The sequence below is a fragment of the Pogonomyrmex barbatus genome, unplaced genomic scaffold, assembly GCF_055798465.1.
Source record: "Pogonomyrmex barbatus isolate J1 unplaced genomic scaffold, ASM5579846v1 scaffold3, whole genome shotgun sequence".
NCBI classification, from domain to species: domain Eukaryota; kingdom Metazoa; phylum Arthropoda; class Insecta; order Hymenoptera; family Formicidae; genus Pogonomyrmex; species Pogonomyrmex barbatus.
In genome coordinates, this window is record NW_028297127.1 from 18,548,326 (window position 1) to 18,568,602 (window position 20,277).

The window sequence follows — 20,277 nt, forward strand, 5'->3', positions numbered from 1 at the left end:
TGTGTGTGTGTATGTGTTTCGTTATGAATGAATAATTTAGATTTTTCTCATCATTTTTATTGCGTTGATTAAAAAGAAATATAAACGTAATAGCTCGTATCTATGTCTATTTTTTCACGCGTTTTCATCTCCCATTAGGGAACTTTGTTTGTCATCATTAATTGGTACATATGATTTCGCATTCGCAGCTCATTGTAGACACAATTACTGTTTCAAGACAAAGAGAAAAATGGTGTTTTCGTAGGCCGGCAGCAACCGCAATTATATGAACGTAATTATACACCCCCAGCGAGACTATGCTCATTTTCGTTGATCGTGCTCCTTCGCGTCTAGTCGTCGTGGCAAGCACGCGTATACACGTTATTAAAGAGGATTTACTACTTTACCGTCTGAAAGAGGATTTGATGGTCGCTTGTGACGGAGAGCCGGCCGGCATCACTCGACTACGTAATCACGAGCATTTCACTCTCCGTATTTATCACGCTTCCTGACAACGCAAAGCCCCGTCGACGTTTGATGCGAATCGTTGTCCCAATTAAACCATCGGTAAGCATACGCTTTACATGACCCTTCTGACCCCAGTTCCGTCTTCATGCTCGTTATTTCAATTATTTCTCCCCACGCGTAACGATGTCGAGAGGCCCACTTAAGAGACGTCGATGACCATCGATAGATTCTTCGATAATTTTATGTCATGTCCCTTCATGTCCTTAAATTATGAGACCTGATTGACCCTTGACCTGATTTTTCGCACTTAAAGTGTGATTTAATAAAATTTTATTTTATTTTAATATACGCGAGAAATTATTTAAATATATTAAAATAATGTAATATTTTTAAATTTGTATATTTTATATGATTGAATTAATAACGACAAAATTAGATTGATTTGCTGCTATAACTGCAATTTCGATTTTGTTTAAAATAAAATCGTAAATTTTTGGCTTACATTTATTTTGCAATGTTATAATGCTCTATGTACCGCGTCCCAGAGGAAATCTTAGAAGTTAGAAACAAATTTAAAAGACCATTTCAAAGAGAAAGAGGAAAGAACGAAAAACTTTTAGATCTAACAAAAATATCGGCTTGAGTAAGGTAAAATCAAGCAAACGACAAGTTTATTATACATACGTATTATACATCTGGAAAAGAGGACAGTGAACACGCACCTTTGCTATTAGCAAAGAGGTCCACTCTCAATGTACTAAAATGTATTAATATTGCGCAGAGTTTTGTTTGCAATCGGATGTCGACTTGAAAGAACATGGAAGTTACTCGGGAGATGTGAAAGAGCGACTTCCGAAAAAAGCTCTCCGATCGCGCAAGAAGTGTGGCTTGCGCGTCCTCCTCCTGAAAAGTGGCTGCGCGCATCGAGAGAATACTCTCGAGGGCTCGTGGGAAAAGAATACAAGTCCGTCCGGCTAAACTAGGCGAAGCAGAAAAAAGAGTCCGCCCTGCGCGCGATCCTCCCTCTTACCCCCATCCCATCCTCCATTTCCCTTCACTCTCCCTCGACCTTGTGTAAGCTCCCGCATTGTCTCGTGAAAACAAAAGACAGGTAGCTTATGCCCCGCATTCAAAAGCACACAAAGTTCAGTGTCTCAAGTGCTCCTCGTGCTCTGTTCTCTCAACCGTTTCCCGCGCACATCTTTCTCTTTCCGCTCATCTTACATCTCGGCTCGCCCTCGCTCGTCCATTCTTTCTCGTCCGTTATCTTTCCGCTATCTCTCTCTCTCTCTCTCGAACAGGGATAACTCTTCCCTATCTCCATTCCCTTCCCATTCTCCCTTCCATTTCTCCCGCACGCCGTCCTCGACTTTTTTTCCGTATCTATACTTTCTTTTTCATATTGTATATTCCTACCCTTGTATATCCCTTGTATATTCCTACTGTACTTTAACTTGCTCTAACTCACGACTTCATCTTTCTCGTCCCTCAAATTCCTCTCGCTCGTTCCATTCGTTCGTATAACTTCGTTCTTCTTCGTCCTCTCTTCTCTCGTGCGCTCGCTTATCCTGGCGAAGAAGTCTTGCGGATGAAGTTTTGCGTCGCCATGTCAAAGTCTTCTTCTTCGTCGTGTCGTCCGAAGAAACACTACAAGTTTTTTCTCCCCATACTAATAAATACAGTTTCAGTCTACTGCGATACTTTCCAAAGCGTGCGATACATCGTTTCTCGATAGACATTTTTGAAACATGTGGTAAACACCGATCTACTTTCTCACGAAACTAATCGTACCTTTCGTACATTTTCAGTGTATACTTCTTTTAATTCTGGTTTAATTAGACTTAGGAGGAGACGAAAAGATTGACAAAGTTTTACAAGTTTTATCGTGACTTAAAATCTAAAAAAATACGTACATTTTTCTGATTAAATTTTAATCTTATAAAGTTAAATTTAACTTTTGAGACTTTATTTTCTGGCTCATGACAGAGTTAAGAAGATGCATGCATTTAATGCGAAATCGTATTGCTTGAGTCATCATTGTCCGCTTTCTACAGCTTTAGCCGGCTCTCGTTACTATTCATTACTTTTAACGTCTAATGGATCACGCTACGTCGTCTACTTATGCTAAGTCGGACAGAGAAAGATCGGTAGATCCGTTGAAAAAATTTTTAATTAAATCTAGAGTTGACGAATTTAATAATACTTCTCACATTATCATTATCACGACAATATAATAACAACGCCAGGCAAACGCTACGCTTGCTTTAAATCGATGATGAAATCGTGATTTTGATGAATCAACAGCGAAGCTGTCGAATCTCCATCGGTACGCAGAATTGATAAGTTATCAAAACCATTGTTATTTGAAATACGAAAAAGTAATAATGTTCGATAAATCTTCCGTGCGACGCCGCCGCACTCGTATATTTAAATACTCGCGCGGCTATTATTTCCGTTTCACTTACGTATCTCCATTCACGGAATTACGCCATGCAAACGATTCAAATTTCCATTCGTTGATTCCGATGTGCCGTAGGATAAACATGAGCCGTTATTTACACGTTTGTCGTGCGAAAAACGCGATACTTGAAAAATCGGCTAGCCCCCCCTCCCTCCCCCCCCGCTCGACTGGGCGCGACGATAATACGCACGGGGAATTTAATTTCCACATTAACCGGCGAACGCTTATCCATCCATTTCGTCGATTTTTCCCTCCAGTCCATCCCCGCGTCCCGCCGGTAACGCGCTGTCGCTCGCCAGCGAGATATTAAAAAGACCGTTCGTTCAAACGCAACGCCCGTCGTAAAATAATCCTGGCCCCGCGTGGGCGAAACTTCGTTACATTATCGCGCTTCGATTGCTGTCTCGTTACCGTCGCGTCGCGATAATTACACCTGTGCGCGAGCCGATGGCCGCTTAGTTAACGTCATTCGCGTTAAATCATCGTTCGCGTGTCGTGCAATACTTATAATTCCGTTGGCATGGCGAAAGGGAACGCGAGAGAGAAAAAAAAAGAAGAGCGGTGAGATTATCGCAACGTTCGTAACGAGAGAGAGAGAGAGAGAGAGAGAGCGAGCACAGTTTGTATTTCGCATGAGTGCAGTTGTGGAAGAGTACTCGTAACTGACACTCACATTTACAAGTATTCATTATCGCTGTCGGCGACTCCTCAATTAAGACTACACTTCGTCAGCTAGTCTCGTTTGCCCGGCGGCCATAACTAAAAGATCAACTTTCCTGTGCCTCGAAACGTATGAAAGTTATTTTTCGATAACTCATTAAAGATCGCGCTTCACATCTACGATGTTTTCATTCTGACTAACTTTGTAATTTTTCCTCCTAATGGATATTTCAAGTAACAACAAAAATAAATCTGTTAATGAAGCCTCATTATCACCTATATTTATACATTCATCAACGTTCTCATTAAAATTTATTCATAATAAAAGAATTTTTTAATTTTTTATTATTTCTAGACACGATTTTTAAGAGTAACACTTTTATATATAAGAAGATAAAACAAAGATTGAAATTAATCGTAAAAGATATATCCATTTTTGTTTTTGTAAGAAACAATAAAGAAAAATGTATAATGTTACATAAATGGAACGCAAAGTAAAGCAACTTTCAACTCGTAATGATTTTGTTTCATTGCTGATACATTCTACTTTGTATTCATTTCCGCGCCTTTGTAATCTCACGGCGAAGGAAAAGCAATCGCGTTCAGCTTTATTAACTTCGACTCTCCTACTTCCCGGCATAAGGTTTGATAGCTTATCCGTAGGATTATCTGATGTATAAAAGCCAACTATACGTGCCGCAGACGATGATGGCACAACCGCATAACGAAAGGCCCGAGTAATACGCTCGCGCGCACATTGTTGCGGTTATCCGACGGCACGCTTGCTTTGCAGTCCATGCATCGCGGCATTAATGAACATTCACCTATGTCGTCTGATAAGAAAATGAAACGACATTAATCCATCAAATAATAGAGGAGAAGATGGTGGCCATTTATATTATTTTCATTTATATTATTTTATACAACTTGTTAATAATCAATATTTTAAATTGAAAATTTAACAATTATATTCATCAAGGTGTTGTTCCATAGATTTTGAAATTAAAGTGAGTTACGAAATATTTGTTACATTGAATCCATGTCTAAAAAGGGCATGTTAAGTCGATACTCGAATATATCAAAAATTATTGTTGTCGGTTTTCCGTTATGCCGATTAGTTCTCTCGCTGCACTCATTTCATGAGCGGCTGTTATTATAAAGATCGTTTTCATAATTGTGTTGTAATATATTATATTTATGATATATTGTTAAAAAATTTTTGAATATATACTATACATGTACTATGTATATGACTTTCATATACCGATTTAGATATATTTAATCCTGATAAAATTTAGGAAGAGGAGAGATAGATAAATAAAAAATACACATAAGAAACGTTATATTCTTATTACAATATAAGATATGAGCATTTTTTTGTAATCTTTGTTTCTATTTTTATTGAAAAAGGTATATCAAAAAGAATGAAAACTTTGAATGAAAACTTAATGTTTTTGAAAACTACTAATAAATATAAATTTTTACGTGGTTTTGTGCCATTTTTATTATTGTTTGTATTATTGTTTTATTATTGTTAAATATTTATTTAAGAAAATCGAAAATTAAATGAATTTAATCAACTCCATATATTAATGTGTTTCCAAAGAAAATTTAATAAATTAATTTTTATTTTTAAATTATTTATATTATTTTGTGTATTTTATATATATATATATATATATATATATATCTAATTTTTTAAATTATTTTGTTTTTATTTTCTTGCGAGAATATTTCATAACTTTTAAACAACAAATAGGCATTTCAATTGAAATGCGAAAAATAATATAAAATAATGAAACATGGACATGGAATGAACTCTATTTTCATGAGCTCTATACATGTACATTTCGATATAGACATAAGAAATCAATAAATGTCAAATAAATATCTTAAGATTAAACCAGGATTAAATATATATTTCAAACTGTTTATGCCTATTCATTTTAGGGCAACGAAGATTCAACTGCAATATTTTTTTATAAATATAAATATATAAAAATAATCTAAGACAAGTTTCACAGAATTGTAATCCTATTAAAAAAAATTATGTCACTTACCGATCCGATGCGCAACAGCGGAGTGAATCTGCCACGTAGCTACGATGATTCTGTAACACAGAAACAGAATATTCAAATTATAACAGCACTCTAAATGATAGATATTTTACAAAATCGCTTTTACGTATATTGAATCTACGTATATTGAATCTATTTGTTTTTCAATTAAATATTCATTAAAATAATAAAATAATTTTCAATAAAAATCTTTATAGAAGTAAAAGCGTATAATATTTTAAATTGTTTTTCTTTGCCGAAAAAAACTATATAAATTTTAAATTATCGAAATTTATTAATGCAAATAAATGTGAAACTGATTAATTTTATGTTGAGAAAGAAAATGTATATTTACCGCAAGGTTGCTCCGCCGGTGTTCGATGCCTCTCCTAGACTTCCTCCTCCTCTCAAGATGTCGGGTCGTTGGATGTCCTCGCAGCACAGAACACTCGCGTAAAATACTCACGAATTATTATAATCGCGCGCGGACTCATTTTAAATAAAAGTCTTTTAATCCGGTCACTTGTACGGCACTCCCGAAGCAGACGTGCGGCACGACGAATTGGTTGCAGTTCGTTTATTCACTTGAAAATCAGCGGTGAAAAAATAACGATCGATTAAAAAAACCGACCGATTAAGTTGCCACATAAGAGCCATTGAACGACTCGTGACTATGCTGTGTTAATACATTATTAATAACAATAATATTACCTAATGTTAATATTAATGTTACTAATAATGGTGCAACGGGCTACTGTTAGCTTCTTCGTCTTTGGGATTCCGTTGGGGTTCCCCAAAGGAATCCCTCGGAATACTGAGTCCCTCTGCCACGTCAAGGTCGTATCCATTGGAGGGGTTATTGTTTATAAAAATTCATGAATATCAAAGAAATAAATCACGTTAAATATGTATATACTTCGTTAGAGATTTGTCATTTCGATATATGCTTACGAGTCGTTAATCATGCGCGTTAAGAAGCATTTACTATTACATTCATAAGATACAACACATTTGGTATCATTTAGCATTAAAGAAATGCGAAGAAATATGATGCGTATTGCGACCTACCCCTACGAACGCCGGTGAGACATTGGTAGCGCGCGGAGCGCTCGTAAACACGTGACGTACTAGCCGCGGCACGTAAACTGTTAACTAAAACAACAGTTTGGCTAGACGAAATTCAACACATATTACAAATCAAATTTAATTTCCACGAAGCGTTATAACATCTTTCGATAATGAAACATTAAATAATATAATCGTTATATTTTACTTTCTAAATTTCTATTGTCATACATTTGCTCTTCTATTTAGAGTGCATTTGTTTGGACGCTTGTGCGCTAGAAACATTGTTTTAGTTTGTTTAGTTTGTTTAGTTTTAGTTTTCTTTGACGTGAGTATGAATAATAAAAGTAAAATGATGCTTATGGCGCATGAGCGTCCAAAATGAATACACTTTTAATAGATTCGTTACAATTTACTTGAGACACATATATAGATATATCTTATTTTATTTGTTATAATAAACGATTGATACAAGAAACTAATTATACGTATTACAAAATGCAAACCGGTGTTTAAATCGGTGAGAATTTCAAAGCAGAAGAGCTTCATTCTAGGAGAATTTATATTGAAGATATACTCAAATTAGATCATTAGAGAAAGCCCCTCGAAGTACGCAGTTCTTCCATCATGTTAAGATAATATCATATCATTTACAAAAATTAATTAGCACTATGCTTCAAAAGATAAACGTTGATCAATGAATCAGTTCCACCGCCCGGAATATTCAAATGAAACAATGTCGTCTTTTGATACATATAAATCCGACAAATTCATAACTGCGCGAACAACGTTTATTATAACATGTATCGTAAGATGCATCGATGTTCTGAACATTATCTAGACTTCGTCACGACTTCGCTTCGAAAAAAAAATGTGAAGATACGCGGAACGATACGTAACACTACCTGCCCACACGAGTATCGGTGGTTGAATGATAACGCGTTTCACGCGCGTATACAATATCCGTCGATTGTAAACAAAGTATCAAGGTCGCGCGCTATTGTATCGCTATCTCAAACATAAAGATTTCAACGTTTATAACAAAATTATACAAAGGTATATATCTTTCCGTTGGGCTTTACACACGGAGGAACTATCAGGAACAGGAATAAATATTAAATTTTGGAAATGAAAATTCGGAGTAACGTTAACTAATATTAGTTAATTAATATTAATATTAGTAATTATGTGAGATTTTAATAGCAAGAGTATACAATATGTGATGTAAATATTTTATATATAAAAATATATAATATTAAAAAATAAATGGCGCGCGCGAAGTGCGCGTTTTGTACTGTTCTAATATTATTTATAAAAGTAGCGACATTATATAATGAGTCGAAGAACAGGGATTGTACATAGGCCATCGCAAAAATAAATGTAAAAAGTTGGTTTAAAAAACACAGTATTTTGTTATAAAATTATATATTTGTTTAAAATAAACTGTGAAAGATAATCGCACACAATATAATACAGTACCGCAAAATTTTAAAATAGATAGAAATAGATGCTTACTTGCACATAACTTCTTCCTATTATCGATATTAAAAATCTATAGTAGAGTCATATGAATTTTAGATTAAGTAGTATAGATTAGTAGAGCGATAATCAATTTAATAAAGAATTATTTCAATATAAAAATCTCAAAAGTAGTCATTTTAGCAGCATGCTTAGAGGACATCATTAACAAAATGCTATGTTAATATTTAATTTTGCAACTTGACATGCGTATAGCTTGAAATGCGTATAGCCGAATAAAATGTTAAATAGTAAAAAAATATTCAAGTGTGTGTGTGTGTGTGTGTGTGTGTGTGTGTGTGTGTGTGTGTGTGCGTGCGTGTGTGTGTGTGTGTGTGTGTGTGTGTGTGTGTGTGTGTGTGTATTCATATAATAATACGCTCAAGTTTAAAAAGAATGAGGAAATATGTGTAATTGAATGCCAAAATATATCTTGGAAAAGTTTCAAAATGCTCGAAAGTAAAAATACTTTGTAACAAATATCAGCTATCTGCGTACTAGTATATCAACGTCATTACATAATGGTGGATTATTAAACAAATGATTCTATAATTAAATAATAACTAGAATTCATCATCTAATAACAGAAATATTATAAATGTAATACCTACATGGTTCATAATATCACCTTCTTCTCTACTTGCGAGATACCTGCAACCCAAAGGATATCTAATAGTTAAAAAATTTATTTTTACATTATTTATTTAAAAGACAGAAAGAAGAATTCTAAGATATCTAATCAAGAGAATCTAACTAAGATTTATTGTGGATTTATCACATGCAACAATTTTATTTATATATTAGAAAAATAATTTTAAAAATAAATCATGGCAAATGTAGTCACACAGTTAATGATTTCTATTCTAAGGAAGTAAAAGATTCAAAAGGAAAATTTTAAAAACATTTATTCTTATGGAGTCGTAGAGTGTGGATCAGAAAACATACAACGATATGACAACGTAGTAATTCTACATGATAATGATCAATGTGATAAAATTTGTCGTACAGATGATATAACGACGATTGAATTCGTCGAATTTACAAGCGAATGCATACATCGTCCAGTAAACTTCTTTTTTTCTTTTCCTTTTGTACATGTTTGACAAGTGAAATAATTGTGCTTGCAAACATGCAGCAACATGTCTTAATCGTCAAGTTTCCACATTGATTCCCGTGGTAACGGGAAAAAAATCTCGTGCTCATCGAACGACGAAACAATTTGCCTCAATTGGAGATTTTTCTCGAGCGAAATACAAGTTGGAGAAAATTCGTTAGCATGTATTACCAATTCAATGACCGAAAGTTTTTATTCGCATATATTACGTTACGTTTAGTTCATTAAAATGTTTTATGCACATGATCGAAAACACTATTGTTCTTTCGAACAATGGATTTTTCATGTAAGAAAGAACTGTGACAATTATCGATCTATAACATTACATTCGAGTGAACTTTTATGTTCCTGTTTGTAGTTTGTACTTATAGTTAAAAAATGAATTTTTGTATTTTGTATTCAATGATAAATCTCTCTTCTTTCTTCAATCCAAAAATAAAAAATGAAAAAATGGAAAAATAAAAAGAGTTTTCCAAAGTCTATAAATAAATGTGAATCTGCGTGAATCTGCACTTTTTACTTAAATATCATTTAAATATTAAATGCTCACTCAATTTTTCTCATGAACATTTACGCCCATTTTCAAATAACGCCATACAATATTACTTAAATATCGTACTCAAATAATAATGTGTTTCAACATTCGTACGTATTAACGTTCAAATCTTGAAAGTCGTCAGAATCTTGCAAAGCTCTAAGCTAAAAGCTTGCCTAATACGCAAAGCGGCAAACAGTTTCGAAAAGAGAAAGTAATTCGAGTATCCAAATAAACGGCTTTTGATATTCTAAAATTATCCAGAGAGAACAGTTATCATCAGTCACAATTTCAAAAAATGTCTAATTTATTGGTTTTGCGACGGTGGTAAATCACTTCCACTTAGTCTGACCAGAACGGCCCGTATCTACTGTGTGTTTTATATGCCTCATTCATCCTCGAACGCAATCGCATGGGCGAATGAAAAACACGGACACGTATACACCGTCGCGTCTTCTACAGACGGGTCTTTTTCATACGCCGTATGCTTCAAGAAGAACATCGCATTTTTCTTCGACTATCTTGTTCGTCGCACCTTTGAACTGAAGAAGAGAAGAACCGAGAAAATATCCTTCCAAAGTGCGTTGTCACGTCTACATATTTTGTACGTGGCAGAATGTATTAGATTACGACCCAAGCAGATACAGTTTCTTTAAATTCTCCTATTATTATGATATTTAACATTTACGAGTGAGACAAAAAAAAGATAGAAAATGGAATATCGATTTTACGATCAAATTATTGCTCTCGAACTTCTACAGTACAGTCAACTGTTTGATCATTTATTTTTATCAAAGTAAATAATTTTTACTGAAATTATTAAATTTGTTTCGAGCTATAAAAAATTGCAATTTAATGACACACGTACGATACAATGCATAATGTCTCATGCGTTTTCATGCTAATCAAAAAGATAAATCTCCTCATTCCTAATTCAAAGAAGTCAATTTGATTATGCTGAGATGCGAGCTCTTATTGTCCCGATCAATTCCTCATTAACTTGTCAGACCGAATGCTCGTTGTCATCTCGAGGTTGACGCGTCCTAATTTCTAACCATCCATCCAGAAGTTCAATCGTATTGCAATCGTGCAAGCCGAATGAAAAATCGAAACACCTGAGCGACGTCGCGTGACAGGAATGCGACGCGGAACACGTCGCTCCGAAAATCACCCGTCGCAAACGACCGAAACGGAAAGCCCACGTTGAGAGAGAGAGAGAGAGAGAGAGAGAGAGAGCCCTGTTGGATAGCCTCGAAGAATACACTGTCTGTCGGATACTCGACGGTCACCTCATAGCCGGGATGGGCGAGAGAGCTGGTGAATAGTAATCTGCGCAAAGCGCACTGCCTTATAACGCAAAGACCCGCCGCGTTGCGGGATGACGTGTGCCATTTCTATGCAAACTACATGTATGTATGCAAGTGGTGGCGCCAGGCTACACGTTTAAGGCGGCGGATAGGCAGACGTAATGCCCTGATGCAGGCTAGCATTTTGGTAGCTGTTATACATACGGTTCCTCGTCTGAAGCATCGTCGTCGTCGTCGTCGTTGTTTCGCCTCCCTCACTTCCGTCCACCACCTTTTACATCCTCGCGCCCGCCACCCGTCGCCCGCCGCCCGCCTTCCGTGCTCTCGATTGACGAAACTAACTCTTCGTCTTACCCTTTTTCCCCTTGCTCGTTTCCCAACTTTGCTGTTTTTACCTTTGTTTTGCTCCTCGTTGCACCCTTACGCTCAATCTTTCTCTTTCTCTCCTTTTCTTCCTTTTTTGTCGCCCAAACTTTTTTGCCTTGCACGTCGTCTTACCTCATCGTCGATATCGATAGAACGTACTGCCGATTGAACGACCTGAAACAGAAAGAAAAAAAGTGCTCTGTCAAATGCATGTAACCGTTTATTGATTTCCTAACAAAACACGCGGCTACCACAAAGCGAAATTCCATATTTTGAAATCTGATCTTCGGATCAGTAATCTTGAAACGTCGGAAAACCAAGACCTGTAGACCTGTCTAAAAACGAGCCAATTTTTCTCTTCTCATTTCTTCTTTCGTTATTACCTTATTTTCGGAATATATAGGTAATATTTTTTGTTCGTTGAACTGCATTGAAAATTCGATAAGACTTCAGGCGGCAACTCCACGCTCAATTTTTGTTGGGGCGACACGGACGCCAAAATCGACCAAACACTAACAAGCCGGGTTTGGCTCTCGCGCCCGGAAATAGAGAGAAAGGGACAGAGAGAAAGAGACATGTGCGTGCACGGAGTCAGCAGGGCTAAATTACACGTTCGATAAAATAAGCGCGTGGGCACACAAAGCGTGCCCGTGAAGCGCTCAGCCGCACGCGCGCCGATCCTTTGTCCGCAGCCGAGCGAACGTGTTTTTCAGGAATTCGCACATTTCGGCGCCCCGATTGCTTCTGTCTGTGCGTATATGCACCCACGTGCGCGTGCGCGCGCGCGCGCGCGGCCCACTTACCCCTTTTACCATGGCAGAACGCGCATCCCTTTGTTTTCTAGAGGCCTCCATTATGCTTTCAAACACGGATAACCGACTGACAAGTCAAATCGTGCGCAATATCGTACAATGGGTACAATAAAATAGAAATAAATCTACTGCCAATTCCTCACTCTTTTTTTCAACATCGTTATGAACACGTATGAGATTACGTACGATTCGGTCTATTTACTTGTTTAACCAATGTCAAATTACTCTAGTTTTCCTTTCTCGGCACTGTATAATTAAAATTCACTAGAAAATATGTAGTTCAAATTTGTCTTAACTTAATTAAATCTCATTTAATTATTATTATTTAATTTATTTATTAATTAAATAATATGCTGAAACAATGAGACAGAACTCTTGTAATCATAAAATATCTATATCAATAAGTTATATAAATATTCTCAATAATTAAGCCATTAGTTTAATTACTATGCCGCGGTGAAATATTCCAATCTTGTATAGCAGTCGACGAGCATAAATTACTTTCTATCACAAACATTGAGAAACACTTTTTCTTTATATACAAGATTCTCTTGATTTTAGAGAGATTTCTTTTTTAGAGATATCCATTACGGAATCCAGCACCCAATTAGCAGCGAACGGTAAATCGTGTAAAACCTTCGCGTATACTAGATCCGTAGTGGTTAATGGAAAGATTTCTATCCAGCGAGAATTGATAACGGCAGCAATGGGGAGCCAGTTTTCATCGCCCCTCGAATCTTCGAAGTACTCAAAACGAAAAGTGAATTCTCTGATGCATATACACGCATACATACACACAAATCCGTATTCCATAATTTACCTGATAATTTACCGCGGGGATTATTACATGATGGATGCAGAATACAGAGTCTGTAACAATCGTGCACTCTGCATTAGCGTGGCGTTGTAATTAATTATTTTCATTCATTATGCCATGTACAATGATGTTTGCCAGCATTAAATTAGACAACGGAACGTTGCATCGGCGGAAACTCGCAGGCAGCGAGCACTTGATGCTTCGATCTAAATAATTCGCGTTGCGCTTCTGGTTAAATAAAGTGTTGAAACTTCGTTATCGTGGAACAGGTGCAACATTCAACGCGAAATAGAGTAACTGACACAATATGCAGAATAACTTTACAAGTCTGTAAATAAACGCTGCACGTTGTTTAGAACGAGATTAGCGTTAGATTTTCGCGATGTACGTGTACGAGTTTTAAAAGAAACGGCAATTTTTTCGAATTTTAAATTAGACGAAAAGGGTTATATACGTTTTTCCTGGAAATATATTTTTCTCTCGTCTTTCATTAAATAACGTTTAATAAAGTTTCCATTTAATTTCACCTAACTGTATGTCCTGAAATTAAATCTCCCGTTTATTTGCCATGTTAAGCCATTTCTTTTTACGAGCGGTTAAAAGACTTTTCGGAATTTGGCGTTCGTCGAAGCCACGAGTATTTCAGTTTCGCCTCGATGCTTTGATGAATACGAGTAGCAGCCAAACACGCGCTTGCTACTTTCGGGCTTCCAAAACTCGATTTGCTACCACACCTATATACAAGATAGAATCGAGATGCGGGGCGTTTTAGAATGCTGAACTTTTCTACGGTCGAACCGAATCCATGGTGAAAAGGAGACCCTCGTGAAGGAAATAACGCGTAGATGCCTTCCTCGCGCACATCACGCGAGAGAGAGAGAGAGAGAGAGAGAGAGAGAGAGAGAGAGAGAGCTGAACTTTTCTTGCGCAATATCTATTTTCATGAATTAGAGATTTACAGAAATACGCTATATGCTACAGTGTGTTATTCTTGGTACATCATCGAACGCATTAATGCATTTAATAAAATCATGTTGTGTTGTTATTGTTTTATGATAATAAATATTTGGATTTATATAACATTAGGAGACTAACAATGTAATATAACACAAAATGTCCAGAAATAAAATATTTCTTTTATTACATTTTTATTACATTTGATAACGAAGTAAACATAATGCTCCTTTTTTATCGATTATCACTTTACTCAATTAAAGAAAAGGAATCTTATTAAAATTTAACATTTTCTCTATTCATAATCTTTTTACTATTTATAGATTTATTACTTCTTGAAGTCATACTAATCGAATTTAAAAGTCTAACTAACTATTCATTAGATATTTATATCTAATTTTCTACAAATTTTTTGGAAATATCAATACTTCATTAATTATTAGATTAATTTATCTCATCAATTAATTTTATTTTCTATTTTTTATTTTAAAAGAATGCGATTTTTCAATTCTTCAAACTAAACTTAACTTAATTAAATTTTAGAATGTACGAATATACGAGAGATATCTAAATATATGTTTAAAAATAATGATAAAATTAGAACGGCTGATTTATAATTTATGTTTCTTAAAACATATCACGACTATTTCGAGACTTTACATTTCTACTCTTTACATAGAGTATCTCTCTAAGTAATAAAAAAATAAGTATATTTTTCATATTTGATCAAATCCCACAATCTCTCTTCTTTCCAGCGAAAGCGTGATTCGTAAAAATATTTTTTTCACGCAAAGCCACAAGTGCTGAAAGATTTGGTTCGTAGTACTTCTGAAGGTAACGTGAATAAACTTTCGCAAATACTACGCGGACGATCGCGTTTTCGAGAGCGCATCGTGTATGCGCCCCGCCACGCGCATCTTTTTTTCTTTTTCTTCTCCTTTTTTTTTTTTACAAACGCGTTCGCACGACGTAAAAGGCATGTACGTCCGTTACGTATCCATGGATTATTCAAATGAGGTCAGGACGAGAAGCAGGCACATTCGAGCTCGCCACACCAGCAGCGCAGTCTCCTTGAATCGTAATCTGCTGTCGAGGGCAAACATCCTAAATCACCTGCGCTGCCCGGAAATAGGTCGTATTCGTGAAAATTTTAACAAAGCGTGTGCGCACACGTCTAGAAAAAAAATTTGCTCGCGTCTTTCGCTCATTCGGATGCATCACAAATACGAGAAATTTCATCTGTCAAAGCGGCGCAGTGAAGCGCGCGCTTAAATTATTCAAACGATGTGGAAGATCGCAATCGCAATATTATTACCTTTGATCTGAATATCCGTTACTTGCTAGGATCAAATAAATAAATAGAGGCACGCTGTGCGATTTTTTTTTTCCTAAATAAGCGAAAAACGAAAATAGCAATCGTAGAAAAGGCGTTATCAGTATTTTCCCACTTGAAATTAATTCTTTCCGATCAGACGCATCGCATTTAAATGTCTGTTCATCATGATTATCAGATTTGTCAACGTTACTTCAATATTACACTGTAATATTAATGGTACTAGTAATCATATGTATATTATTTATAATAATATTTATAATAGTTTTCTTTCGACACTATGTATACGTTACTTTGGAGTTGCATATGACGTATAAACAGTGTCGAAAGATAACTATTACTGTTATAATATATATATATGATTATTAGTACCATTAATATTACAGTGTAATATTGAATTTAATATTATATATTTAGATTTAAATATTTCTAATATTAATAATATCATATTATTATACGTAAACAGACTGTAAATCTAAATAAAGCAACAAGAACACAAGCATTTCATCATAATGCTAATAATGTTCGATTATTGTAAGAATTTTAGTGTTACGGAATGATATATATAAATATTAATAATACTAATAATCATATGTATATCATAGTAGTAATACCTTCTTTTTGACATTGTGTATACATTATATGTAATTACAAAGTAACATTGGCAGATCTAATAATTATGATAAACGGATATCTATACGTCTGATCGGAGGAAATTAATTTCAAGTGGCAAGGCATCGATGATATCTTCTGTACACAGCTAATGTAAAAATTTTATGTTGTTTTCAACCACTTCAAATAATATATATTAAATTATTATACGTGATATCGATATCTGATAACAACATGTTACTCCCATTTGGCGTAAACTTTGTTGGGATATATATCCCGTACGCTTTTGTACATGCTGTTCAAATAACGCCACGAGACGTCGTTATGGCGATGTGCAAACTATCCCATAACTCGTACAACACATTACCCCAGTGATTTACATCGAAAGAAATGAGCCGAGCGCGCGGGAACACGGGTTGTCTTCTTAAAAAATTTAATAACAAGGTAATTCAGAAGGGCCCGAGCGTGGAAAGTAGTTTCTAATTCACGAGGGCTGGGGTAAAACAAGCGGAATTCAGGCTCCGTTCCGCGTTTGTGTTTTCTTCTGAAGGCTCCACCGTCGTTGCCTTTATAACTTCTATTTTTCTTTACCTTGATAAAAAAGTTTGCTGCCGGCGGTCGGGCCGACGATAGCCTCGCCGGTAATTGCGGCGTCGTTTGTCGAGTTTTTCCACGCCAAGACAATCGACTTAATTAAATTACCGTGATTATACCCGCTGGTTGTCTTTCTTTCCCCCAGATCGGCGCGTGCCCTACGCGAACATCCCATCGGATTGGAGGGCCCTTTGGTTCAGCAATCTCGACGAGCTACAGAGAGTGAACGACGCGAATGACAACAACACCGTTTCCAACGTTACGGTGCAATTGGGCGGCACCGCTTTCCTGCACTGCAAAGTTCGCAATTTGGCAGAGAGAACCGTTTCCGATGCCGAGGTAAGAAAGCAACTACGTAACCCTTTGCGCCGTCGCGAGAAACTCTTAAAAGAAGCGACCGATTTTCAACGAACGAATGGGAGAATCGAGTCGTAATCGGAACTTTCAAGTACGAACGACCGATTTTTCCGGAATGATTATTGTGCCTCTTTTGGTAGGCGCGGCTCTCTTCTCGAGGTTCTTATCGTGCATTTTTAAAAGTGCGTTTCATAAAAGAAGGTGTGACAAAATTTATGTTTGCGTATAGAGCTATCATGGCAATTAGAAAATAATTTACAATGTTTTATCTATGAGCTCCAAGATACAATAAAATTTATTTAGAATAATCGTTTATTAATATGGATATTTAATTATGTAATAAGATTATACGAATTTATTATGTACATGATTATTTTTCCATGATTATTTTTCCTCTTTATTTTTTCTCTGACACAAAACATCGCAAGTACTTCATAATTCATATTGTATATAATTCATTTTTTTTTTTTTTTTTTTTTGACATATTGGGAAAATAGCAATTCAGCACAAGTATCAAACTGTCATAATCATATTAAGTTTCCTCTTAATCTCTGTCAGGAAAATATTTCTGGGAAATCACTAACAGCAATATAACGTACTTTAATATGTTTTATCAGACTTAGGAAATGCTTTTGTTTCATGACGCTTCACCAAACGTTCATTTACGTAAAGATAACGCATACATATGAGAAGTTATGCTAATGTCCACGCAATAGCAACGCGAACGTAGTACGTGGTTAATCTTGTTCGTGTAACCATAGAACAACTCTACACAAATTTATTCATGTACACGAGCGTAATGGCCTCCTTTCGCACATCCACTATGACGCTTCAGCCTGGTAAGGCGATCGATGATCGCGACGCACCCGGTGAACCCTGCTGAGAGCACGGCAATCGGTATGCGATTCCACGGAAACGACGTGCTCGTATTGGATACAGATAGATGCAATAATGGCAGCCGTTGGAGAGGTCTTTATCAAGCCTCCGAGACTTTCCTCGGGAGAGATCGATTTTATCCCTCATCTCTATTTCGATCAACCATCAATATTTCATAATAACGTCGAGGAGTAAAACTCGTACTGGAGCCGGCTCTCCTGAGCATCACATCATCTTGTATTCGATGGCTCGGCATCGATACGCTAAATCGCTCGTAGGAGCGTGCAAGATTGATGCCGGCAAAAAGCCGATGACCGCGACAAATCCGCCCCAATTCGGAAGGACATTCTTACAGCGACGGCAATTTGATATGGGAACTTAGAAACTTTCATGTAGGAGAAGCGAACTAAGCTCGCACAATATCAGCCTCCTTCGTCATTATGGAATTTATAGGATATCGATGACCGAGAGTCGACCATTCAATTATTGTTGTACAACAATTATGCTTCTGCTGAACTTTTTGTTTCCGAATCTTCGCCCAGATAGGCATCCGATGATGTATAATCGATACTTTCGCAACGCAATCTATAATTTATACAAAATTTAACTTTCATCGAGGGAGAATTATTCCTTCCTTTCCCAACGGTGTGTTTATAAAATATGATGTTTATCCCAATTTGTGTTTATGAAATTTCCAATTTCCGAAATGTTTATTGAAGCGACTAATTAATTTGTTCGCTATTATTTTATATAATTTAACGATCATTTTGTTTAATTGCGTTTCCTAAATTGTAATACGAAGATATCGCACTAACGTCGCGAAATTTTACATTCATTGCAAAACAACTCGCTTGTGTTTGTAAAACATACATCGGGATTCTCAATTCTAATTTAATGAAATTTAACTGATAAATTACAAGTTAAAATTATCAAATAATATTATTATATATTAAATAACGAATGTTATTTGATCGTTAGTAATTTACAAACTCTGCTGATAATTTCAATTGAGAAAATATCAACTTATCAAGCTCATTTAATTTGACTTCAACAGATTAAACAACAGATTTTAACAGATGAAATTGAAGAAATTGGAGAAAAATTAAAATTGTTTACAATTTTAAGACTTTTAAAGCAATTCCTTTAAGACTAATAAAAATGTCATAATATTGCAATTACATTTTATTGAAATATTTATTGAAATAAAAGATCAAAGAATTTTTTATAAAAATTAATTCAAATATTGTTTACATAATTATGAATAAAAAGTAAGAGAAAAAATAAATAAATATATCAATTATAATATATTAACAAGAGATCGGTTAGTTTATAAATTTTTAATTTATGTACACGCTAATTTCGTACAAGCATAATTTCCGCTTTCCATTTTATATGTTATTTAAATACTGTACCCAAGTTGTTATAGTGTGACGCGTATGCAATAGGCATTTTCTTTTGTTTTGTTTTTTAAGCGCGTTTTCAGTGAAAATGGAGATAGAGAGTGCTTCTCCGCCATTATTCAATATTTTAAGTTCGGTATCACTATTCGGTATCATAAGTTCGATTCCACAAAATATGTACCTATTGATTTTACCTATTATTTTATCGGAGAAAAGAAAAATAAAGTCAAGCAGCAGTTTAAGTGCATTCATCCCTAACTAGTGCCGCCACAAGACTTAGAAAAGAAAGCACGTATACATAGGGGTAAGGGGCAACAAGTCCTAATCTTAATAATTTACAATTTATTTATTTATTATTTATTATTTTGCTACATTAAAATGTTAACAAAAACAAATGGTAATAATCAGTAATCAAGAAACTTATTAAATAAATTGAAAAATCTATAATGCTAGAAAAAATCAATTTCTTACATTTTTGTTTTGTTATTGTTACACGTATAATTTTATTATTTATTGAAGAATCATATATATATATATATATATATATATAATTGTACATAATCAATAATTAGAAAATTTTATACATATTTTTGAAATTTGGGAGAGCTCGTTTGCTATGTATTTTTAACATAATGAAAAAAAGCACTTTACATGCAATATCCCCGTAACAATCCGTTGGGCATAAATAGTAATAAAAAAATCATCACCGTTTATTTCCGAACAATACAACGTTCTTGAGAGAGCGATTATCCCAGAAGCTCTGATATAACAGAAAGCGATTCTCTGAAATCTCGGACGCAAACGAGGCTGTCGCGAATCAGTTCGGTGAAATCACTCGGAGACCCCGTCGGCCGCGGGTTGATCCGCAAATTCACTTACGTCGTTGCTTTTAATTCAATTATTTATGACGAATTCGACGGGGGCCGGTCGGTCCATATATCCGATCGACCTGGCGCACAGCGTAACTGCATTATCGCGTTAGCAGTCAAACC

General features: G+C 35.4%; 1 protein-coding gene across 1 annotated transcript in view; it reads left to right on the forward strand.

Moving 5' to 3' along the window:
• Nucleotides 1-20,277, forward strand: part of dpr12 (defective proboscis extension response 12) — a 256,462-nt gene that overhangs the window by 133,608 nt on the left and 102,577 nt on the right. The window contains exon 3 of the mRNA XM_089079259.1: nt 16,798-16,991. Within this exon, the coding sequence (XP_088935385.1) occupies nt 16,798-16,991 (194 nt within the window). The remainder of the gene's footprint in view (nt 1-16,797; nt 16,992-20,277) is intronic.